We start from the raw sequence: 26,235 nt of genomic DNA on the forward strand, positions 1-26,235 counted from the left end.
TTTTTTTAGATGGCATATCTCAACTTAGGAAACTAGATCATTAGTTTACAATGGGCCATTATGATCATGATCATTTCCCTCGTGTAGCTCCCGCCAATGAAGATTAAACCTATCAAATTTGACAGTTATAGCATTGATTGACCACTAAAGTAGCAGGGACTGTCAGAAATTAACTTTTGTGCAGTGTTCTATTCATTTCTTAAAAATTATAAAAAAAAACCACCAACACAGAAATATAATAAAAAACACAAAGTTATATAAGGTAATATTTATGTCTGGCTCAACACCTTTGAATAAATATTTATTAAAAAATAAGTACAACAGTTTTGTCATAAGTGAAATTCTGCATACACGAATAAAAATCGAATAAGACCCACAAACTGAATTAAAAATATTATGTACACTTTTGGAAAAGATATAGCAAAATTTTCATTCTCACATTTGTTCATTTACTCTTTCCTTCAGAGGCAGAAGTCATCCTGCAAAATGTCTACCAGGCATGATCTCCTCCAACAGAATATTACAGTAAAAATATACTTCTCTTTTCACCAGACGATAAGAATATGTACACGTGTCACTGTAATAACAAACTTCCAAATAAAAGATACTAAGTCTGCCAAGACATTTAGAGGTATGAAAGTTATAGCATAAGTAACATTGCAATGTGGAGTTCTTAAAACAGAATTCCCTTTCGTAAAAATATATAGAAAGTAGGTTTTAGAGTTGTTACAGGAGCCATTTGTACTCGACCTGTCTTACCTACACTTTCATACATTTTCGTGTACATTAGTACAATAGTTTATTCGTTGGTTCTTTACACTCGCAATCTGCTTCACTCGGATTTCACCAGTAATTTGGTTGGAAACACGTTCATAATACTTACAGTCCTCTTGCACAATCTTCTGGGCATGAACATAACATTGAGCTTCTTTCATATGCTTCATTTAGGATTTACTATCACACTATCATGTTTATTCACAACATTTACTACAGGCTGTTTCAGATTAATGTGCTTCAGCCTTCCAGCACCACCATTTGCACCATCGTTAGCATAGTCTATCTGGTCCATGTCATCATCCTCTGAAACAACAAATTAAATAATGACAATCAGACACTTTAAAGTCCACACACAGACTATATATTTCATAATATTTCTCTACTATTTGCAGATGGTACTATTTTGCTGGGATAGGTTTGTGAGCTTGAAGTTAAGCAGCTCAAATGGATATATTAATTATTTTTTTCTGGATAGCACTTTCTTGAGATGATGTTCAACATTCTCCCTACTTTCAAAAATGGAACAGCAACATGTTGCAGAAGGAAAAAAGCAAAACCAACTTCTTGGTTGCTCTTTTCAGAGAAGAGTGATAATCAAATGAGCGTCTCTGAAAACTGAAAAAGTGGTGAGACCTAAAACAAATAATATGTGTCCCATTGCTTGGAAAGGGACCCAAAGTTGGTGATGAAAATTTAGATGATCGATCACATTTCATGGCAAACGTTTCAGTTTTCTTATTCAAACAGCATCAAAACTGTATATGTATCATGGACACAGTGCCAGTAATGAAATAATAACCTTCTCGCTATAAATTTACATGGGAATAGCCTTTCCAACATTTAACCACGTGCGAGAAAATATGAACTAACATCTTGAGGTGTATCAACATGTTCTCCTCTTTAATTTCAAATTTTCTTTACAGAACAGCAGTTGATGGATATTAATAATTGACTCCGGCATCGCTTTAGAATGTCGACGAGTGAGTTTGCTAGTGCATAGTGAGAAAACTATACCGAAGATGATCAATTGCATTCAATATATAGTAAAACCCCTACTTAGCATTTTTACAAGGACCTGTTTAAAAACTTTAAATGGGGGTTTACCAAATCAAAGTTTCAGTAGAAAGCACACCTTCTCCAGAAATCTTTGCCTATGTTAACATAAATTGCACCATCACATTATTTACACTGACAGCAATAAAACAAGGAGATATCTACCCTACACACTATGGAGTTACAACTTTGTACCATTTGTGCTAAACTTGTGCTTGTGTTAAACTGCCCCAGCTGTGTAAGCAAGACCTGGTATTGCACCACAACTAGCTTTGGCTTAGATTGTTCTTTGAAACAAATAATCATTTTAAAAAATTAAATAATTATATGCATGCATGCTTGGGTACAGCCTAACAAATTTGTTCCTTTGCACTATCATCAGATTAACAGAGCTATGCTATTTACAGAACCCAACTGGATAATTGCTGAAGGCTATGGTTGATGATCCTCACCATACACAGGGAAATGTGGTTCATACATGATGGTTCATTATTTTACACATACATCTCCACTGTACACTGTTAAGCCTTTTAGCATTCAGTCTTCAAGCCTCTGAAATAAGTGCTTCCATGATCCTCTATTTGTAACCAGCTCTGTAGCCTCTTTTAGTAGCAGACCTCTTAAAAACTAGGCCTCCCTCTATGTCTCTTAGTTGTTTTCAATGTTATTTAAGAATATGTTTGCTATTTTTCCTGATAATGGCGGGTCCATGGTTAACCCTTCCTTTTGACAGATTTCTGTCAATGAATGCAAACCTGTTTCGATTTAAGGATGTTCTTATATGGTTATATATGATTTTCCATAAATATTCGGGAAAAGATACCAAACTCGCATGAAAACACATTAAAATATGGTGTTAGCATGGTATTTTCTAATTCCGATAGTTTGTGAATTCATATATTCAGTATCATTCTTAAAAATTGTATTAGCATCACTCGAGAGGCTTCAGTGGCAAATGTTTCCATTTTCTTACTTCAAACAGAGTCATCTAACCTAGGTTTACCGCGCACGGATTATGAAAACATATTTCAAGCTCCCTATAGAGTAATGATAACCTTTTCACTATAAATCTACATGGGAACAACCATTCTGAAATTTAACCAGACATGAAAGTATATAATCTAACATCTGAAATTAAGTTATGCACACCGCTGTATCTTGAGAAGGAGAAGTACAACTTTCTTATTTTATTTCAATACTTAGTATTCGTCACCATATGACCTATCTGTGTCGGTGCGACGTAAAGCAAAAAACTTAGTATTAAAATTCAGCAATCGTTTACTTCAGCCTTTACTTCTAAGGAGTTAACAACTGCTGTCAATGTAATTACTGCAAAAACATGTTCTCCCAATATTTGTTTACACGCGTCTCAGTTGTGGGGTATTATTAATTGATGTCGACAGCACCTCTGAATGTCGGAGGAAGACCAACTAGGGTGGAAGAGGGCTTGCTCGTGCTGGCTTGTGCATGTAGCGAGGAATCGTTATGGAAGATTATCGATCGCATTTAATGTAAAAGCTGGAGTCGAGTACATGAATATTGATAGCGGAAAAACTAACGTACCCGAATTTGCCTGTAATAACAGATGAATCATTGAAAGGGCTCTCATAGTACGCAAGGATATCGCATAGATGAATATAGGATTTTTCAAAGGGGTTCTCTTCTACCATACTACAGCAGCCGTGGTCGGATGTATATACGAGTCTGATATTTCACTTTAGCGCTAAGCGCCCACACTCTAAATTCCTCTTCTGCCTTGACTCACCCTAAGCAATCTTATGACGTCTTTTTCATGGGTTCTTTACCCTTTTAGGACCAGGTATATTCAAGGAGGGCACGCCTAAAAAGACCAGCTGTTCAGCATGTGGTATGGCGAAAAAGACCAAGGCGTTTGAGGCACATTTTTACATTTCCTTTCAGAAACCTATAACTTAGTCTGTAACGAATGTTTCTTCATGATTCTTTTTTTCAAAATCTTGAGAAAACAACCCTTTTTCTTATGAGATGTAACCGGAGGCAGTTTGAACCAAATTAATATTTTAAAATAAAGAATATTTTATATATATACTAAAAATGTTTCTTAAATGTTGAAATGAAGTATCTGTAACTTCTAAACTAAAGCAAAATTTATGTATAACAAATGTATTATTTACATTCCATACTTCATTTTCTCCATTATCACAAATCTTTTTGGAGTTTGGAAAATTAACAAAATATTGTTATTGTCAACTTGATCTGAAGTCTAAAAAACTAGCACAGCAGTAAGCACACATTGTTTGCCTACACTTTATGTATACAAAGCCAGAACATCGAATACCACCAACAAACACCTACAATATTACACACTGAAACTGACCGAATAATGTTTTTAAATGTTTCCAGTTGTTTTCCACACTTAAAAAACTTATTTACAAATATGTTTTGCAATACACACATCATGTCGTCCTTCTTGGCATTTGGTATACACATTTCTTCAGCTGGTACTATAAAGGTTAAAGATTAATAATAATAATAATAATAATAATAATAATAATAATAATAATAATAATAATAATAATAATAATAATAACCTTATGACGTGGGGCAGCAAGTAACCTAGGGCACTGTTCTCAGTTTTATCGTTTGTTTGTTTGTTTGCTAATTTACGGTATCTCCTTTCCAAGTGGATAATTATTTTGAATGTTGCTTTCCGTTTCAAGTGGTACAACTATGCCTTTGTAAATAATGAGTGTTTCTCGTAAACATATGACCAGTTGCGATTTGTAGGCAGAACTCAACAAGAACTCTGACGATGTCTTGTTAGATGATTTATCAGATTTATGGGAAGGAAATAGCATAAATAAGGAAACAAACAAACGATGAAACTGAGGAGAGTACATTATGTTACTTGCCGCCACATGTGGTTTATGTTAAAACGGCAACCGCAGACTGCACAGTTCTGCTATAAGGTTAGTGTGGGCTGGTGAGTGCGAGGTGGCACTCAGCATTAGATGTGCTGCACTGTACTTGTCGGTGTTTACTTCGGGCTTTGACTATCATACTCAATCAAATTTTAATCTAACAGTCCCAAAAGATCTTCAAGACACTTAATATAGCATCATATTATTCATGTGTTAAAATATTTGGCCTACAGATATCCTTTTATTTCACTGACGAAATATCGTCAGCTGGTCTTTTAAGCCATTGTGACCATTGACGATATATCGTCAGTTGGTCTTTCTCGCAAAGACTGTCACTGATGATATATCATCCTATAAGGGTTAATGTACCATAATCAAAACAAATATAAATAAATACTTGAGAATTATAACATTTCCTTATGCTAAATGCAGGTTTTGCCCTCATGAATTATGTTAAATCGAATATAAAATTGCATTGCTCTTATGGAATAATTTTTGGGACTTGAAATTTCTTCCATTAAATGCGGGATTACACTAAATCTAGGTCATACAGAAACGGGTTTATACTGTAATTACAGGAATGCATAAATATTGATAACAGAAAAAAATAGCACGCGCTTAATCGTTCGTAATAACGGATGAATCAGTGACATGGTTTTCATTGAAACCAAAGGATAATACACAGTTTAATATAGGAAATTTCAAGGTACAGAAAAAAACTGCCATTATAATGGGGTTGTCGGTATATGCCGTACTCGCTACAAAGGATTTCTACTGTATTACATTCACTTACGTGCAAGCATAAAACAAAAACACTAAAAGATACAATGATTTATACTGTAAACAGCATTGTAATGACAATGAATGACTGTTCCGAGCCACCGATAACAATCATTAACCTTTTCACTGCCGAGTTTTGAATACCAACCAAGCCCTGTGGGCCGGGTTTTTTTTTAAAAGGAAGAAGCACTTTCACAGATACATATTTACTGATACTATTTGTACCGGGAGGTACACCTCTACTCCGCTCATTCAAAATCAGCACCTTAATAAACTCCTCTATCGATCAAAAGGTGAAACTGATACTATATGAAGTTGGAACTTTAATCAGAAGATGTCACCAATGAAATATTAAGTAACTGTGTTATTGTGACGTTTCCTAAACTGATTGAATTTCTCCTTGTTTTGTTTTACTATACATCAAGAAGTTTGGACATTTTTCCACAGATGACAGTACCAAAAACTATGATCATGCACTCTAGTGCAAAGTAAAGGAAGTTGTTACTGAAATAAATTTTGTGTTTATAGGTTTTCTCAACTTTCATTTTTTTTTTTTTTTTTTTTTTTTTTTTGTAACTCTAGGTTTGCAACACTTCTGTCTCATTCCGCCAGTTTTGAATCTGGCCAATGAAAAATTTCTGTAATTAATTTTCAGCCTATCACAGTCTTCTTGTTCAGTTTTGAATGTAACTTTTGAGTACAACCAATAAAAATGAGAGGGTATGTACGGATTAGCCCAGAATTCTCTCGAACCTTCCCTGAGGGTATATAAACTGCGGCCTTTTCTGGCTATCTTGTCAATTGATCGCCGCCTTTCTAAGTGTGTGTGTTAAGGCAGGCTGGCAGAACATCTACAAGGTAATGGCCACATAAATTCTCTTTTCTGTAGCTACCTCCTTAGCTTTATCCGAGGGGAAGGTCCGAATCTTTACTTATGTAAGAAACTTTTCTAAAATGTAAATCTTCTTTCGGCTAATATAAAAATTTCATAAAGTTTTAAATGTAAATTGGGGATAGAGAGTGACAGCTCCCCTTCATCTTGGTTTGAGGTGACTACGTTTTCGTAACTGTTTTCTTCCTATAATGCGTTAAAGTGATTTCCATGTGAGCCACCTCAGTAGTTTGGGAATAGCTCCTGTTTCATCGGCCGCGAGCCCTGTAGGATTTTATATTTCATTATCTGGAGCGCAGTGTTCGCCTCCATTCAGTTTGTGTTCGGGTCATTTATTTAACCTGTTCTTTTTCCTCAAAGGCCCAGTAGGTTGGGTACTAGATACCCCTGTGTAAAAATATTTCAATTTGTAAATAGTGCCCTGAGAGGCCAGAGATTGTCAGATTTTCATGTAATGTTGCCTTGAGTAGGCTGGAAGAAACTGAGAACCTGTAAGCTCTTTTCAAGATTTTGTAATAGTGAAGGGGTGCCTCTGGAAGGCTTGTCATTGTAATTTAGGGAGCAAGTGTTCTTGAATTAGGGGATTTCTGCCCTTGACTAAATTATTTCTCATTTTGAATTGCAAACTTGAGCTGGTAGCTCAGAAGTTGTAAAACTAGGGGCATGAAGCCCAAAATTGTTTAAGTTCTGAATCTTGGATTTCTCCAAGTCTCGTTTCAAGATTGGCATTGTACCTGATTTTCCTTATGATTTCACCTAGTGGAAATTTGTTAACTTTATTTTTTTAGTATTGAAAGAAATATAACCTTTGTTAAAATTTTAATTAAATTCTTGATATTGTAGTAGACCCATTCAAGCCCGCACCTTCTTTCACCTCTCTGAGTTCTACATTTACCCTGGAACACTATTAATGGAATGCATATCGTCCCTTTAGTCCTGCAGCCCAATACGGGGTCGGGGATGATACGACCGGATGCCCTTCCCGATGCAAATCTCAGTTGAGAAGATAATGCAACTGGGTAAGGAAGTGGAAGGAATCGGCTGTGGTTTATGAATAGGAACTGTTCTGACATTTGCTTGGGAAAAAAAAAAAAAAAAAAAAAAAAAAAAAAAAAAAAAATCTCAGGACAGCTGATGGTGGGGTTCGAACCCACTCGCCTGCTGAGCGCAGAGCTTGGCTCCATAGACATAGCATGTTAATATGCACGGCTACTCCGCTCGGTGATGCTATTACTGAAATATAATATAAAATTGTTGATCCAAGAACTGGTATTATCAAAATTATTTACATTTGGGGAAAAAATACACTGACTGACAGTGACAATGCAACACCAAGGAGGAGTGGTTCGAAAGGGATGAAAGTTGGGGAAAAAAACAGAGAAGGCACGGACGAATAATTAATGTTTATTTCAAACCGATATGCAGGTTACACAATGCGCACAGCATCGACTCAGTAGGATGTAGGACCACCGCGAGCGGCGATGCACGGAGAAACACATCGAGGTACAAAGTCAATAAGAGTGCGGATGGTGTCCTGAGGGATGGTTCTCCATTCTCTGTCAACCATTTGCCACAGTTGGTCGTCCGTACGAGGCTGGGGCAGAGTTTGCAAACGGCGTCCAATGAGATCCCACACGTGTTCGATTGGTGAGAGATCCGGAGAGTACGCTGGCCACGGAAGCATCTGTACACCTCGTAGAGCCTGTTGGGAGATGCGAGCAGTGTGCGGGCGGGCATTATCCTGCTGAAACAGAGCATTGGGCAGCCCCTGAAGGTACGGGAGTGCCACCGGCCGCAGCGCATGCTGCACGTAGCGGTGGGCATTTAACGTGCCTTGAATACGCACTAGAGGTGACGTGGAATCATACGCAATAACGCCCCAAACCATGATGCCGCGTTGTCTAGCGGTAGGGCGCTCCACAGTTACTGCCGGATTTGACCTTTCTCCACGCCGACGCCACACTCGTCTGCGGTGACTATCACTGACAGAACAGAAGCGTGACTCATCGGAGAACACGATGTTCCGCCATTCCCTCATCCAAGTCGCTCTAGCCCGGCACCATGCCAGGCGTGCACGTCTATGCTGTGGAGTCAATGGTAGTCTTCTGAGCGGACGCCGGGAGTGCAGGCCTCCTTCAACCAATCGACGGGAAATTGTTCTGGTCGATATTGGAACAGCCAGGGTGTCTTGCACATGCTGAAGAATGGCGGTTGACGTGGCGTGCGGGGCTGCCACCGCTTGGCGGCGGATGCGCCGTACCTCGCGTGCTGACGTCACTCGGGCTGCGCCTGGACCCCTCGCACGTGCCACATGTCCCTGCGCCAACCATCTTCACCACAGGCGCTGCACCGTGGACACATCCCTATGGGTATCGACTGCAATTTGACGAAGCGACCAACCTGCCCTTCTCAGCCCGATCACCATACCCCTCGTAAAGTCGTCTGTCTGCTGGAAATGCCTCCGTTGACGGCGGCCTGGCATTCTTAGCTATACACGTGTCCTGTGGCACACGACAACACGTTCTACAATGACTGTCGGCTGAGAAATCACGGTACAAAGTGGGCCATTCGCCAACGCCGTGTCCCATTTATCGTTCGCTATGTGCGCAGCACAGCGGCGCATTTCACATCATGAGCATACCTCAGTGACGTCAGTCTACCCTGCAATTGGCATAAAGTTCTGACCACTCCTTCTTGGTGTTGCATTTGCTCTGTCAGTCAGTGTAATTTATCTGAGGAAGTGGTGACAATTCCGTATGAGATTCATCATTACTACTTTGCCTCGCACTTTCTTGTAGTTCAATATCGCTACTTAGATATTCTCCATCATTATCAAAATATAGCTCTCCAGAATCACTATTTATGAGGAAACATTAAATTTCTTCGTCGACAAGAGATGAATGTATACTTCAAGACACCATGATGGCTACACGTTAGCGGGAAATATGTTCCACTCCTACAAAGCTGCAATAACACCAAATCGCTTTAAAAACATGCATAATGGAGTGGTATATCTGCCGTACAGAACTTCTTTGAGCAGTTCCACAGAATCTCAAAGCATGACACTATATCCCTATATCGTGTTCATTTGTGAGATCGGTGAAGTACACATTGCACCAAAATGTATATATACGGGTTTGGCGGATGAGCCACGGCGTTCAATAACATATATGTACGGGTTTGACATTGAATGGGTTAAAAGACTTTTCTGCAACAAGAAAATAATCAGTGATAAGTAACAGTATTGGTCTTAATCCTAGGAGTATTAGTACTACTTCACAGAGTACTAGGTGGAAATCAAATGAATTAAATATACTCAGAACTGTATGAAGTTCAAAGTGAAATTCCATCTTCACAGTCTTTGCAGTTCTAACCAGAATGTGATTCCCATCCTTGTAGTAGTAGTATTACATATGTACATACACACATACAATTACACCTTAACCATTTGCAGTACAATTTTCTGTCACATGTTCCAGCAGTGTGGTCTAATTAATTATGCACATTTTTACCTAGTCAGATTAAACTCAGAACTTTTATTATTAACTATAATTATATTACTATGATTATTATATTCTATAAACATGAGTCTAGTGATTTATTTACACCTTTAGGCCCTACACAAAAGTCTAACATCTCATTCGCCAGATATGAAGGATTTCTGGTCTAAAGAATTTGTTTGTTGTGTGCCTTTCTTCAGTGAAATTTTCACTAGGAAACGTTCTTTACAAATACGAAGCATGTTTTTAAAGTAAGTATCGTTTTGATATTCCGCCGATGCAGCGCTGCGGTCGGCATTCTGTGCATGTGCGCTGTGTACCCGTATCTATTGGCAAGCTGAGACGCCATCACGGCAACAGTCACCCTTGTGTACGTTTGTTGGCAAGCATTTGAAATGGCCTCGCTGATCGAGAGTCCCGCCGACTGTGAAGTCTGGTCTGTTTTTTGTTTTCTGTTTTCTCTCACTGCTCTGTCAACTGCCTGCACCAAATCTTCACTAATAACTGAAGGTCGCCCACTTCGTTCTTCATCATGCACATCTTTGCGGCCAACTTTAAATGCTCGAGCCCATTTCCTAACCATTCCATCGCTCATAATGTTTAATCCATAAATTGCACAGATCTGACGATGAATATCGATAACTTTCAAACCTTTTGCACTCAGAAAACTAATATAGAGATCACTTTTCTACATACTATCCTGCCTTCAATACACATTTTCTTCATCGCTTTGGTAAGTTTTCATGCCGTCCTGACAGAAAGAAGCGGGACGTATGTGGAGCCAGTTGCGCATGAACTATTCTACACTTGCATCATCATCGAACTGCTGTCCTTCTAGGTCTTATTCGAGTGGTCCAAACAAATGGTAGTCGCAGGGCGATAAATCTAGACTGAACGGAGGGTGTTCCAGGGGTGTTCAGTGAGTTTCCTCCTGTTTTCCCCGCATTAAAGCTTGGAATTGTCATAGCGAAGAATGACGTTTCGGATCGGTTGCCGGTGTTGCTTGTTGCAATATGCAGCTTTTGCTTCATCCAAAAGGTGACAGTAATACGCTGCATTAATTGTTCTTTGTTCATAGAGAAAATCCAGCAGCAAAACACACATGGAATACCAGAAAACAGTTGCAAGCACCTTCCAGCAGATGGGCGTTTTTTCTTTTTGACCGGACTTGCTTAGTCTCTTCACCGCCACTCCATGCTTGCTTGGACTCTGGGGTGTAATGATGCACCCAAGTTTCCTCACAAGTCACAATATGACACAAGAAATCCTCTCCTTCCTCCTCGTAGCAAGACAGGAGTCTCTGACAAACTTCGTGGCATAAAGTTTTTTGTATCTAGTTGAGGAGACGAGGAACCCAGCCGGCAGACAATTTTCTGAAAAGGAGTTCATCTCAGATGATGGTTTGAACAGTTCCATAACTTATTCCTGCGGCTAAAACAATTTGCAAAATTTTTATTCGCCGATCTTCACCAATAATTTCACTAACGGCAATAATGTTTTCTGCAGTGATGCTTGTCCGCGGTCTCCTTTCGTGGGGTTCATTTTCCACAGCTTATCTTTATGCCACAAATTTTTTAGCCCACTCATACACTTGAGTCTGCAAAAGTGTTTCTTCCCCAAACTATGCACAGAGCCATCTCAATATTTTGGAAGGTTTGGTGCCCACTTTTGAGAGAAATCTGATAATGATGCAGTGCACAACAGACGTGTGCAATTCTTGCTCACTCATGGCATACAGAAGCAGCCCAGCTTTCTGCTGTCGATCGTGCGCACAAACCCCTTCTCCAGACACCCCCATCAACAACACAGTATTCTAAACTGTTAACCTTCTTCTTCTTCTTCTTCTTCTTCTTTTATGACCACATAGGATCACTTTAGTCAGTCCGTCGTTCAGGTCTCTTTGAAGGGATTGTTCGGGCTTTGCGGTCCTCCCAGTACTTCTTCAGACGCTCCGATCTTCGTGCCCTTTCCTCAGTTGAAAATGTGCGTGTTGTTGGTTTGTTTTGTGTAAGGGTAAAGCGGAGGTTTGTATTCTTGAGTTTTGTATTCAATTTTATCTTATTTTTGGTGTCTTCTGTTGTAAGGCCTATTTCCTTCAGATCCTCTCTTACTTCTCTGATCCATTTACATCCTGTTGTGGTATTTTTTGAGACGAGATTGTATTGTACTAGTTGTTTCAGAAGTCTCGAGTCCTGCATCCTCATGATATGTCCAAAGAATCCCAGTCTCCTCTTACGCATAGTATCTGTAATGGGTTCTAGCTCTTTGTACACGACTTTGTTAGGTATTAACCGCCACTGTCCATCTTTCTGATATTTTTTGTTGATACAGGTTCTTCCAATCCTCCTTTCAATTTTCTGAAGTCTGTCAGTCTTTGATTGTTTATTCAGGTAAAAGAGTGTTTCTGCTGCATATGTAGCTTCCGGTTTTATAACTGTGTTGTAGTGTTTTATTTTTGTATTTATTGATAGACATTTCTTTTTGTAGATATCCCATGTTAATTTTTGTGCTTTAGCTAATCTATTTGTTCTTACTTGGATTGAGATTTTTTCATTTAAGTTATGTGTTATTACTTCTCCAAGATATTTAAACTGAGTTACTATTTTGATTTTATTACCATTTATGGTGACTTCTTTTAGCTGTGTTGGTTTTTGGGGCATAATTTCTGTTTTTTCAAATGATATTTTGAGGCCAATTTTATTTGCAATGTTTTGAAGTTCTGATATCTGGGTTTTTGCTTCTTTTATGTCCACTGCTAGTAATGCTAAATCGTCAGCAAAACCCAGGCAATTTGTTTTGATTTTTCGGCCAATCTTTATTTTGGGGGGACATTTTCTAAACCATTCCCTCATTACCATTTCTAGAGCACAGTTAAATAATAGTGGTGAGAGCCCATCTCCCTGCCGTAGTCCAGTTTTAATTTCAAATGTCTCTGATGTTTCCCCCCTAAACTTCACTTTTGACTTGGTATTGGTAAGAGTCAATTTTATCATGTTTATTAATTTGGGGTGTAGTCCAAGGTGCCTTAAAATTTTAAACAGAGATTCTCTATGGATGCAATCATAAGCTTTCTTGAAATCTACAAATGTTATCACCATATCTCTGCTTCTTCTCCTGTTATAGTCCATTATCAACTTAAGACTCATGATCTGATCAGGACAGCTCCTCCAGGGTCTGAAACCTCCTTGATATTCTCCTAGTTCTTTCTCAAGTTGTAAACTTATCCTATTAAGGATGATTATTGAAAATATTTTGTATGTTATGTCTAGGAGAGAGATTCCCCTGTAGTTATTAGGGTCGGTTTTGTCCCCTTTTTTGTGCAGAGGATGAATGAGGGCTGTTGTCCAGTGTTCTGGTAGTTCTTCTTTAATCCAGATAGAGACAAGTTGTTGATGGAGGGCAACTTTTGCTGAGGTTCCTGCATATTTCCAGATTTCCGCAAAGGTCTGATCTTCTCCTGGCGCTTTGTAGTTTTTTAATTTATTCAGAGCTTGGTAGACTTCCTTTATTGTGGGGGGATTGATGTTTTCTGGTGATGTTTTTATCGGGGTGTTGGTGTCCAAATGAAGGAGTTCTGTAGGTTCCTCACAATTTAAAAGCTTGTTGAAATGTTTAGCCAGAATTTCTGCATTGTCTTTATTGTTATGGGCCAGCTTACCATCTTCATCCTTCATCAGTAGGGTCGGGGGTTCATATTTTTGGAGCTGCTTTCTGAAGGTTTTGTAGTAGTCCCTTGATTTAGTTTTACTGAACTGTTCTTCAATTAACTGCAGGGTGTCCTTATGATGTTGTCTTTTTATTCTTCTTAAGACTTGGGTAGTTTCTTTTCTCTGTTTTACTAGCTTTTGATAGGATATTTCTGTCTTTTGGGACTGATGTAATAGCCATGCCTGATGTCTTTTCTCCACTGTTTCATCACATTCACTGTTCCACCATTGGTGTTTTTTACGTGGTTTAATTGGAGCTAGGTCTTCTGCAATTTGTTTAAGGTTGTGTACTAAGTCTTCAAGTTTGTCTGTGATTTTTATTTTTTCAGTTGCTTTCTGGTAATTTTTGTTGTTGATTAGCTGGGTAGGATCTATTTTTCTTTTAGTTTTAAGGGCTTGCTTTTGTTGTCTCCTCTGGGGAGTGAGTTTAATTTTAATTTTAACTACGTAGTGATCTGAACCTGTGTCTATTCCTCGGAGGACTTTGACGTTATAGATCTCTTTGTGGTGGTGGTATTTGTCCATGCAGACGTGGTCCAGTTGCCATTCTCCTTTAGTGTAGTCAGGGTGTTTCCATGTTTTGAGTTTTTGAGGTTTCCTCTTAAAACATGTAGATTTTGAGATTAAATTATGGTTTCTACACAGGTCAACTAGTCTCTCTCCATTTTTATTTGTTTTCTTGTGTGCTGGCCATTTTCCGATGATGTCACGGTATTTTCTTTCTCTGCCTAGTTGAGCGTTGAAGTCGCCTATTAATAATTTTATAATTTTATATGGTATAAATGTTTCTCATTTTTACAGCAGCGGTACATTCAAATTCCCATTTATATTTGATCCGCCTTTGTATTTTTAATCATTACATACAACAGTACCATAAGACCCGTGGAAGCAAGCATACCAAGTAAAAATGTTCCTATCAATAACTAATGTTGCTACAATGTCCATTAGAGGTGCTGCTAACTTTTCTATTCCTAAACAACACAGTTTTTAAACTGTTACCTTTCATGTAAATGTTTTTCATTTTTACACTATTAATTATTTAAAATAAAGTAAAATTACTTGCATCAAAGAAAGCTAACCTAGAGCCTGTTAAAAAATACACCACCATACAAAATTAGATGTAAATACTTTCAGCAATGTTTGAATTAAAATGAAAACCAAAAGTAAAAATGAAAGTTATGTAAAATGAACAGTATTATGACAGAGTGGGACACAGCAAGTGACATACACTGACATTTACAAACATATTTTCTGAATTACAGGAGATAATTATATTGATTCACTACAAAAGAAAAGTATATTCTGTATGGATAAAAATGCAATTTTTTATCCACAGAGGTGTGTAGTTTTTACACAACTTCTTTTGGGATGGTTCAATTATTCCTTAGAAAAGAAAAAAAGAAAAACTAAAAAAATAGGCTTTACAGCAAATTCATCTTTCTGTGTTACAGGCCTCTCCTCATACGAGTAGACCTATATTTTGTTGTTTGTGTGGAAGAAATAAAAATTGATATGCGGCTAGTAAACATTCCTTTTCAAGTCTTTTCTTTATTCTGCAAATAGGTTAATCATGTATTAAGGTTAGCAGTTTATAATTACATTTTTAACCAATCAATGACAATTTTTTTATGTTAAGTATAGCATGCCATTCATAAGCAAAAACCACTGAAGCTCAGAAGTAGGAACAGGAGGAAAATAGTTGTACTAAAAAAGTTACAGAACAGGAAAGACATTAAACAAAGCAAAACATACTCATGCATTTATAGAAAAGGTAAAAAATGCTACAATACAAAAAAGAGAAGCATCTACTTCAAATATCAACATTTGTGCTCTAGCAAACTTTGCACAATGAAGTTGTATGTTAAGTTGATCTCATTTTATCTACTGCTTCGCTATTTAGCACGTGCACAATAAGCCACACCTTTAGTGCAAAACAGCCATATTTCTGTAGGTCCTGCAGTCACAACATCTTTGGTTACTCTTATTTGAAGGCATTGTTTTAATAGCAACAACTCCATTTTTATCTATAATAACAAAAGGAAGTGTTTGTCTGTCTGTGCGCGATGCCCAGCAAAATCTACAGCACGCAGAGATCTGAAATTTTGAACATAGGTAGATGGAAGGGGGTCCGAATGTACCTCGAAGCCGGAATTTTCATTTTCACTTTCGTTGGTGAGTTATGAATGAAAAACCATCGGAAAACGTGTATTGGGATATGACAATCTAACGTGCTGTCACCAAGATTATATGCATAGAGTCACTGTCGCTAGGCAACGTACATAACGTAGATAGGGAACACAATTCAAGGAGCTATTTTACGCCCATGGCATAGGAAGCCATTTTTGGTCTTATATGGTGTGAGGGCACATGATGCTGTTGATGGTGATTCGTCTGTTGGTTGGGGACATAAAGTCTTGAGCTATTCAAGAGGAGTGAGCTATGTGCCGGCGCTGGGTTTCATCCTCTTCATTCTTACTATCATATATCATGTCATTCATTTCATCTCATTAACTCATCCGATTAGGTTGATGTCATGAAAGATATCCGGTCGTAAAAACTCGCTACGAAGATTCATCTCACTTCATACCTAAACTGCGAAGATAAAAAGGACAAGGGTTGGACATGCATACATTTAGAGGAAATATATAAGACGCATTGCTGTGTCTAACAGCAATTCTTACACCAAGACATGAAGCTGTCAACGTCATCAATAAGTAACACTCACAAGAATTATCCGGTTACCATATTTTCTTTCAACTAACTCAATCTCATGTTTTATTACTTCAGTTAGAGAAAAGATAGGCTATAGTAAAGAAGATTAGATTATAATAAACACGCACAGATCTGAAATTTTTAACATTCGTGGCCACAGCATTTCACCAATTACGCATGGCTATGTCAAAGAGCAATTCTTGCTCCAAGAAGTGAAGCTGTCAACGTCATCAACAAGCAACTTTTACAAAATTACCCGATGTTCTACAAAGTTACCAGTCTATCGACTACACGCCAGAGCTTTGAAAGACTTGAAGTCACCTGGAGTACCCTCGAACATCTTAGAGCGGACGATTGTGGCACCGATTATCCTTAAGAATAAGAATCCTGCCCCCTGCAATGAACACGACTCTGAAACTGATGACTAATATTATTGAAGCCATTCTCATGATTGTGCATGCCGCGAGCGAAGTAATATTCATTCCTCGGATTCAAATAATTTCTTCGGATATACAGTTTAAGTTTAGATGTCTGCAGTTCCCCGTTTGTTTCAGTTTCACTATGAACATCAACAAGGCACAAGAACAATCCCTTAAGGTTGTACGACTCCATCTTCGAAAAGGCTGCTTCTCCCACCGTTAACTGTACGTGGTTTATTCAAGAGTTGGAAAGGCAAACACACTATATATCTTAGCTCCATTTGGAAGGACATTTATATAGTTCAACCAGAAGCTCTATAAGGAAGAAATAGTTTTTCATTATATAAAACAGTTGAATTAATAAACACGGGCAAAGCCGCGGGTACAAGCTAGTAAGAAATAAATTGACCTTTTCAATACATCAAGTAAATAATATTACATCAGTCTTGGAACTAGTTTCAGCCACTTAGTGGCCATCTTCAGCCAAATAAAAATTTTAAAAAACACGTGATAACTAAAAAATATGTATACCAGACAAAAACAATGTTGCAGGAATAATTATAACATTAAAATACATATAATAACAAGGCGATGGGAAAGAAAGGCAGAGGGAAACCACGGAAGATCACTGAAGAGGTAGTTGAGATGATGGGATGCCAAGGTTATGGAGAGATGAAAAGGATCACAGAGAGAAGAGATCAATGGTTGCAGTGACAAGGCAAAGCCTTTAGATAATGATGAGCAAAAATTGTGATTATGATCTTCTTGTCATAATATAATGTCTTTAAGTTGACTTAGGACCTCAGGCAAAGAAGTAAATCAGGAAATGATAGCTAGAATTAGGAATGAATAAACATACAGAAAAGAAATAAAAAAGGAGAAGAATGATTTATGAGACTCACCTCTAATGTCTGATGTAGAACAAGCACTGACTTGCTTGAGGAAGCAAGCAGGCCATGTAAACAAAGGAGTGGATAGGGAACAGGTACTAACTTCCTGTAGGAAGCAGACAATGTAACAAAGGAGTAAATAGAGAGAGGAAGGAGGGGAGGGAATAAAGAAGGGAGGGAAGGGAGAAGGAGAGAAGGGGGTTCTAAGGTGGGGCTAAAGGATGCAGAGAGAAAGACTGCTGAGAGGGGAATTTCAAAGAGTTTATAAAAGAAAGAATTATTTTAATCTGAGACATGATTACTAAAGATAGGAATTAAAAGGTCAAATAAAATGTTTGATTTTTCTGGAATTTCATTTAGATGGAAGTCAGGATTGAAAAACTGTTCCAGATGGATAAAACAAATTTTCCGTTTTATTGAGCAGGGGGCCTTTTTGTATAACTTTAAGAATTTTCAAGTCTTGGTTGATATTAGTGAACTTATGGTTAGTATCACCCACATGCTGTCCCATGGCCAAAAATCTGTTATATTTCAGGGCGTTAACATGGGGAGTGAATTAATGGAGAATGCTCAACTGGATGTTGAAATTAGTAAGAGGATTCAAGCTGGAAGCTGTTTCTATGAAATGTCGTATGGCTTTTAGTGCCGGGATATCCCAGGACGGGTTCGGCTAGCCAGGTGCAGGTCTTTCTATTTGACACCTGTAGGCGACCTGCGCGTCCTGATGAGGATGAAATGACGATGAAGACAACACAAACACCCAGCCCCCGTGCCATTGGAATTAACCAATTAAGGTTAAAATCCCCAGCCCAGCCAGGAATCGAACCCGGGACCCTCTGAACCGAAGGCCAGTACGCTGACCGTTCGGCCAACGAGTCGGACAGCTGTTTCTATCACAGTGTAAGAAACATGTTATGGGACAAAGATGTGCCAATGGAAGCAAAGTAAACTATGTACAAGATGTATTACGTACCCATAATGACTTACAGAGCAGAAACTTGGACAATGACAAAGAAGGATGAGAGTCGAACACAGGCAGCTGAAATGAAGTTCTTGAGGAGTATGATACAGAAGAGTAGAAGAGACAAAATAAGGAATGAGAAAATCTTGGAAGAAATCGGAGTGGAAGAAATGAATGATAGAATAGAGAAGAGCCAACTAAGATAGTTTGGGCACATAAAGCGAATGAGTGATGAAAGAATGCCAAAAAAGGTGATGGAAATGCACGATTGAGATGGAAGGGCACAATCCAACGCAGTATTAGAGAAAGAAACCTGGACTGGGACACAGTGTTAGAGGAGTGGTGGAAAGACCGAAGAAAGTGGAGAGGAACTATATTTGCCCTACCCGGCTACAGCTGGATAATAGGAAATGATTATAATGATGATGATGAACATGCTCTATCTTGTATGGAAGCTCCTACTTGCAACATTGTTTTTGTTTGGTATACATATTGAACCGTACTGTTCACGACTAGATATGGGATATTTAACGCAATTGTAATGTTGCGCAATAGGACGACAAGCATATGGGCACGAAGCCGAAACGCAGAAGCTTGGGTGTGGCAATGTGCGTCCGAGATAGAAGATCTGTCAGAAGCAGGACAGAGATACGTGACTTTTGTTTGGGGAAGTACTCTGCCATCTTAACAAAATTTAAAGCAGGAAGAGACAGGTTTACCACGTCACGGGAATCGAGCGATCTCGTCTCCTTGAGGACTCTTAGGGGAGATAAAAGTATTACAATGATCCCCTGAATTTAAGGAACAATACGGTGTGTCTAATGCCAATAACATGTAACGAATTCAATAAATCTGCATTAGTGCGCACACCGTGGGAGGCAGTCAAGCATCTGCATACCAGAGTTAAGTGTGTATCTTGGTGACTCGCGTGGCTTCACTTTTTGCTCCCTATAAGAACTGGAAGATTTGGAGGGAGGCATCTCACTCTGCAGTAAGGTCGATGTCAGTGCGTGTCGCGTGTACGTCTGTCTGGTTATTGCACCATAAACCTTTGATTGAACAAAGACTGCAATTACTCCAGCGTGGTCGCGCTAATTTTATTCAGTGGAGAAGTGTTTTGTAAGCCTGTTCAATAATTATTTTAATATGTGGCTAGATTCAGATTTTTTGCAGTGCGGTCGCGAATCTACAAGTATCAGATGGGAGACATTGCCGTACGTATAGACTTCTTCACAGAAGCGGTGCGGGCAAGTGTAGAAATAGACGCTAATCGGCAACAGGCTTAGAGCCACTAACTAAAATTATTCATGTGGTGTTATGGGACGCACGTGTGGGGTGGGGTTGAGCTAACGGAAGTGAAATATAGTTCAATGGATAAGGCTACTAATTATATATTCCAATTAAGTAGGCCTTCACACATATTTGTGCGTAATTTTGTATGTTGCCAGGACAATAATGTTAACTTCATGAAATGCCAGTAATTTATTTTTACGCCTATGAAACTGAGTGGGAGTGACAGTGGTGTTGTGGGGTTCAATAACTAAGCATTTCATTCCAGTAAGTGACATAATAAGTTTGAGACCGAATGCACGAGATCTTCAAGCTGAACCTCGGGAAGACGACCTCATGATGGAGCTGCCTATGGAGTCCAGAACAAGAGGACCGATCCAGGACGACATCTTCAACACTGTCTGGCTAAAATGGTGTAGCCAGGTCTCGATGGAGGAAGCAGAAAGGCCGCCTACAATGCGCTAAGTGAACAAAGATTGTTAGCATATGTTAGGGATAGTAATGACCTCACAGAGAGTTATTGTTTAGTTGTGTAAATAGGATTGAATTAAGCCTCTTTGGCAAGTATTTGATATAGCTGAGATGCGACTTAGACCCCTCAGGTCACTGAATTGCAGTATGTTCATGTTGTGTAAGCCCATCACGCAATCTGATAATATAATTATGAGATTAATAAAGCACCTGAGGCAGCAGATAAATTCTCATAGGACTAGTGCATGGGTAATTTGTATAGTTCTATTTTACGGGTAATATGGGAGTTAAGAATAACGTAGGATTGTTTCTAGAGATAGTTCAGCGTATTCCTTACGCAGGATAATGTAAATATTGGAAGGTATGGATCATCAAAAAGAAAGTTTGTTATTCTCAGATAACGGGGAAAATAGTAAGATATAGTTAGGTTATTGTAGAATTTGCATGATACATAGGCATGGTTGATTTGTGTGTTTTCCTATGATTTGGGCTAGTTGCGGAGGCTGATGCAACGTTGAAACTAAAGCTATCTAAATTTCCGACCGAGTTCTACACTACCATACGCTTGACTCGAACCTGGATCTCGAGAGTAAGATGTGCTATATGAGAGTTGCGCTAGAGTTATTGTGAATAAGTAGTACATGACTGTACTTTCATTTTCTATCGCTAGGTAGGGTGAGTCCATCCCTCCCCTTCGCCAGTCAATGACAGACCTACCTCAGCCCGTGGAAGCCGACCATCTTTAAATGTCCGCATGCATAATATTTTGTTTCTTTTCTTTGCAGTTATTTTTTTTCTGGTGGCAGATGCATCGCCCGCCTGTCAGTACTTGTGTGCACGTTATTGGTGATATTCTTGTGTATCTTATGCTTATTGTTAGAGTCAGGTAACCGTGTGATTACCAGGGGTCATAAGTTCAATTACTCATCTGGATTGGCGGAACCGCATCCGCAGTCAATTCTTTGCCTTTTGGAAGGGTATAATTTAGACCTATGTCTATGTACTGTTGTAAATATGTCCTGTATGCAAGGGAATTTTCTTCTTTTTCTTTTTTTTTTTTTGCTAGGGGCTTTACGTCGCACCGACACAGATAGGTCTTATGGCGACGATGGGATAGGAAAGGCCTAGGAGTTGGAAGGAAGCGGGCGTGGCCTTAATTAAGGTACAGCCCCAGCATTTGCCTGGTGTGAAAATGGGAAACTACGAAAAACCATTTTCAGGGATGCCGAAAGTGGGATTCGAACCTACTATTTCCCGGATGCAAGCTCACAGCCGCGCGCCTCTACACGCACGGCCAACTTGCCCGGTAGGGAATTTTCTAGGGCTAATGTTATTATTCTGCGAAATGTTACTAATCCTAAAACTACAATTTTCTTCGCAGTTACGGTTGACTTAGAGCTCAAGCATCAAATAAAGAAACACAGTCACCAATCTCAAGATTTGTAATGACAGCCACTTCTTGGCAATTTTTTCACCATTCTAGTGCATTATGTTTGTAAAATATTTGATTTTGATATTGCAGTTGACTATGCTTTCGTTCATTAAATTGTTTGAATTGTAAGTTGTTCCTCATTTACGCATATAATACGTAAGAACTCGTCCAGTTAGACCTTTAGGCTCATTTTAGTTAACCACTCACCACAGGACCAGACACACGCTCTTCGGCTGATAGTTTGATGCATTTTGGACATGTAAGCAGGTAAGTTATTGAACCCTCCCATGTCTACTTGATTTATCCATTCACTTAAGCCCCTAAAAGTTTTAATATGTTTTAGTTATCACATCATCTGTTTAATTTTTATTTGGCTGAAGATGGCCACTAAGTGGCAGAAACTAGTCCCAAGACTGATATAATATTATTTACTTGATATATTGTATTGAAAAGTAATTAAGTCAATTTATTTCTTATAATTGCACTTCAATACGGAACAAAAATGAAATTTATTACTCATAATCACATTTTTATATCCAGATAAAGGTATATTAAGGTTTCTTGAAGGTGATGTATCCCCCTAGTGCACTGAAATACAGGCTTATTGGATAAACTTCCCAGGAAGTTATTTTAATAGCGGTGAAACTCAAATGTGTTCCATACTAAAATCATTTGTGTTTAGTAATGATAGTATTGGTTTTACATTCTGCTAACTACTTGAACAGTTTTTGGAAATGTCATGGGTTTGGATGTTCTCTTATTGTAGTAGATTTGGTTCCCACCAGTGTTTGTTTGGCCATTTTGTTGTGTAAATAACATTTCTCTGGAATGTACTATATGTGCTTGAAATAACCTAATAAGCTGAAAGTCTATTTGAAGGGAAACTTTTTATTTTGCAAAGACCTTGGCTTTAATATGTACACACAGTATGTAATATGTCAATTAAGTTATTTTAGCATTATACTGTCACTCAACCACAAGATAAATAAAATAAAACTTGCTCCACTTCCTTAGTAAAAAATAAAAAAATGAAATGGCGTATGGCTTTTAGTGCCGGGAGTGTCCGAGGAAAAGTTCGGCTCGCCAGATGCAGGTCTTTTGATTTGAAGCCCGTAGGCGACCTGCGCGTCATGATGAAGATGAAATGATGATGAAGACTACGCATACAACCAGCGAAATAAAGCCAGCGAAATTAACCAATTATGGTTAAAATTCCCGACCCTGCTGGGAATCGAACCTGGGACCCCTGTGACCAAAAGCCAGCACGCTAACCATTTAGCCATAGAGATGGACAGTACAAAATCATCATCATCATCATCATCATCATCATTGTCGTTGTCTTCATAATTGGTTTATAGTTCGAGTTTCCATGGTACTCCAGTTCTTCAGGACATCGTACATTGTCCTTCCTCTTGGTGCTAAGTCAGTCTTGACCGTATCCATTTAGTAGGTTCTACGTCTTACAACCTGGCATTTTCCTTCTTAATAATAATATTTACAGTTCACTAAATTCTTAGAAGAACTGAGAAGAAGTGAATGTAAGAACTGGTATTGATGAGGAAAGTGCCTGTCACTGTAAAGATGGCAGTGTATGAACATGTGGAGACTGTCCTTGTCCTTTTGTGTTTTCATGTTTTTTTCTGATATTTTTCTGTTGTTTCCATGCCCCTATGAGTGGGGGCAGTAGAATAACATCCATGGAATCCCCAACCTGTTATAAAAAGTGACTAAAAACAGGACAAGAGGCTCTGAGTCTGGCATTGCTTCCACTTCTGTCAGGCACCTTGCTTTCATTTTCCCTATCTGACCTCTCTTGGTAAACTCTTGTTCTCTTCTGACCCAGATAATATTAGGCTCGAGGCTTAGGGAGTCTTTTATTTTCATGCCCTTAGTCTTTCTTTGGTCAACACCTTTATTTTTCAAAATGTTAGACCCTTTCCATTTTTTCCCTCTGATTAGTGTTACTAAGGGATGGTTGCCCAGTTGTACTTTCTCTTAAAACAATAATCACCACCACCACTGACCATTACTGAGGTTAAACTGTATTGTGTTCCTATTGAAGTTCTTGTCTTTCTATATAAAATATGACTCGAGATATTATTTGTTTGTTCTTTCCCATTAGGCAACTGTCCAGCTCCTTGGCTGAATGGTCAGCTTAGTGGCCTTTGGTTCAGAGGACCCCAGGTTCAGATTCCAGCTAGGTTGAAGACTAGGTGTGTCTGCTGTTCCCAATATTATCCTCCACCATAATAACATGCAGTTTCTCATACATGGCAGATGCTGCCTACTTCTGTCCAAGAGTCTGCCTTACAAGAGCTGCATCAGGCTAGCAAAAAAAAAAAAAGGAGCTAAATGGACTGACCCATTTTAATCCTTTTTCTCCTTCTGTGTCTGTCCTGCATTCCTGTTCTTTAATAACCTGTATTTATCTTTTATCCTTTTGTTTCTTCCCTTTTCCTGTGCTTGTCCAGCTTTCTTCTTGTCCTGTACTTCCCACTTCAAGCCTGAAGATCTGTCAAGATGGCCCTTTACCCGACAGCATGGAGCGACATATAGCACACGTAGCCGTCTGCTGCTGTGGAGTGACGTGTCGAACACACATTGCGCCGCATCTGCATTATCGTTCCATCTTGTGAGTTTCTTTCGAACTATGTCCGAGGTCTCTCCACAGCCATCTACATAAAGCTTCATTCTTTCGTTTCTGTGTCTATCGATCCATTTTAACGATTTTTCGCCAAGTTATCGATCTGTAAAATTCATTGACTATTCGCTCGTGTACTTTTCTCACAATGGCATAATTTTTCTAGCATGTTATACGAGTGTTTTAGTGATTATGAGGATAGTACTGTAGTGTTAATTTTAGTGATGATTCTGATGACAACGATGTTGATATTGCCGAATGAGACCGTTATGAGGCTGAAATACAGAAGAGACTGTTGTTTCCGACACTATTCATGCTAGATGTGTTAGTGTACTTTTTTTCAGGGATGACATAGATAAATACATAAGAAATAAACATTTTGTAAGGTCTTTTCACCCCAAGGTTTAGCTCTAAATGTCGTGCAACCAGTAAAGTCTTCCAAACATTTCTTTTTCACTTGAACTCATCCAGCTGAGTGTAACAGAAACAAATTACTACACTTAGCGTTACATGAAGTCCCGAGGAATGTTATTTCCATTTCCATTTCGATCTACGGCAAGGGAATTGATTCCAGTCAATGAAAAATGAGATGTATGTTACCCTAGACCTCTTCATGTTGATGGGAATAGTACAGAAACTAAATTTTCGGTCTTACTTCTCGAAAAATTGTACTACTCTCATGCCCTTATTTGATTCATATCTTTAGACGAACTTGAATCCATATGCAAATTACCTCACTTCAACGACACTAAACACACTATATGGTGGACTGAAAAGCTATCTATCTATATATATAAAAGCAAGTCGGTCTGGAGCGATGTATATATAAATATTTAAAAATGAAAAAACACGTGAATTAATGAGGCACTTTCAGAAATCTCAGAAATTTGAAACTTGGTACGGGAGAAGCTGATGACCCCAGGATCCCTAGAAAAATTGAAAATTCTCAAAATTCCCTGAAGGGGGCACGTTGGGGGGCCTCAAATTTTGGGCTCAGCATAAGAACGCAGTCGTATAATTTATCCAAAGCGACAACCTATAGATTTCGTGGTATTTTCAGGTATTTCCTTAATTTTTATCTCCCGCCCCCCCAAATCAAGATGGCGGCACAACCTGCCAGACGAGGTAGAAAATTGAAATTTGGTGAAATTATAGCTTTTGGTCCCTAACCGACGGAAAAATTCCAAGATGTTCACATTTTTCACTTTTTACACCCAAAGATATCGAAATATGGAGGTAATTTTAATGACTGTGCAGACATTTCTTTTGAGCTATTTGTTGCCTAAACGGTAAGTCGTATCACAAAACGGATGGCACAATCTCACTACAATTCAGAGTGATCTACAACTTTGGTCTATAACGTGCTCCTATTTTTTCTACTATTCTACGAGATTCTACGTCTGCTACGGCTCTACATGCTGTTACTAACCTCTGTGTGTGTGCTCTCTTCGCCCGTCCAGCTGGTACTGTTCGCACTGCTGCCCTCCCTCCTTTCCCCTCCTATCACCTCGCTGCGCAATGTGTACCTTCTGCTCTCGTCTTTTCTGGACGTTTCCATCGTAATATAAATAGGCCTGCTCTGGGCTCTATCGGCGAGTTGGATGAAGAAGACGATTTGTGTGGAGGGAGGACTTTCTTTTATTTGCGCTAGCGGCTGGTCCGTGTGCAATGTTTTAAAATGGTGTTTGTTGTTCGTGATTGAAGGTCAAGGACTGCTGGACGGGTGAGCGAACTCTGAATCTATATTCTCTTCCTGTTTCATCTTTTCAACATGCCGTACTGGCTGCTAAAGACTGTTCATACAACCAAA

The 26,235-nt window shown here is 38.8% G+C and overlaps 1 protein-coding gene across 5 annotated transcripts in view; it reads right to left on the reverse strand.

The window, feature by feature from the left end:
* Nucleotides 1-284: 284 nt before the first annotated feature.
* Nucleotides 285-26,235, reverse strand: part of LOC136876093 (Golgi integral membrane protein 4) — a 227,440-nt gene continuing 201,489 nt past the window's right edge. For 3 of the 5 annotated variants that reach the window (XM_067149753.2, XM_067149750.2, XM_067149751.2), the window contains one exon: nucleotides 285-1,080. In XM_067149753.2, the coding sequence (XP_067005854.2) occupies nucleotides 941-1,080 (140 nt within the window). In that variant the 3' untranslated portion in view covers nucleotides 285-940. The remainder of the gene's footprint in view (nucleotides 1,081-26,235) is intronic. The other 2 variants (XM_067149752.2, XM_067149754.2) reach the window with 2 other exon arrangements.

This window comes from Anabrus simplex, chromosome 6, assembly GCF_040414725.1.
Source record: "Anabrus simplex isolate iqAnaSimp1 chromosome 6, ASM4041472v1, whole genome shotgun sequence".
In the NCBI taxonomy this organism is placed as follows: domain Eukaryota; kingdom Metazoa; phylum Arthropoda; class Insecta; order Orthoptera; family Tettigoniidae; genus Anabrus; species Anabrus simplex.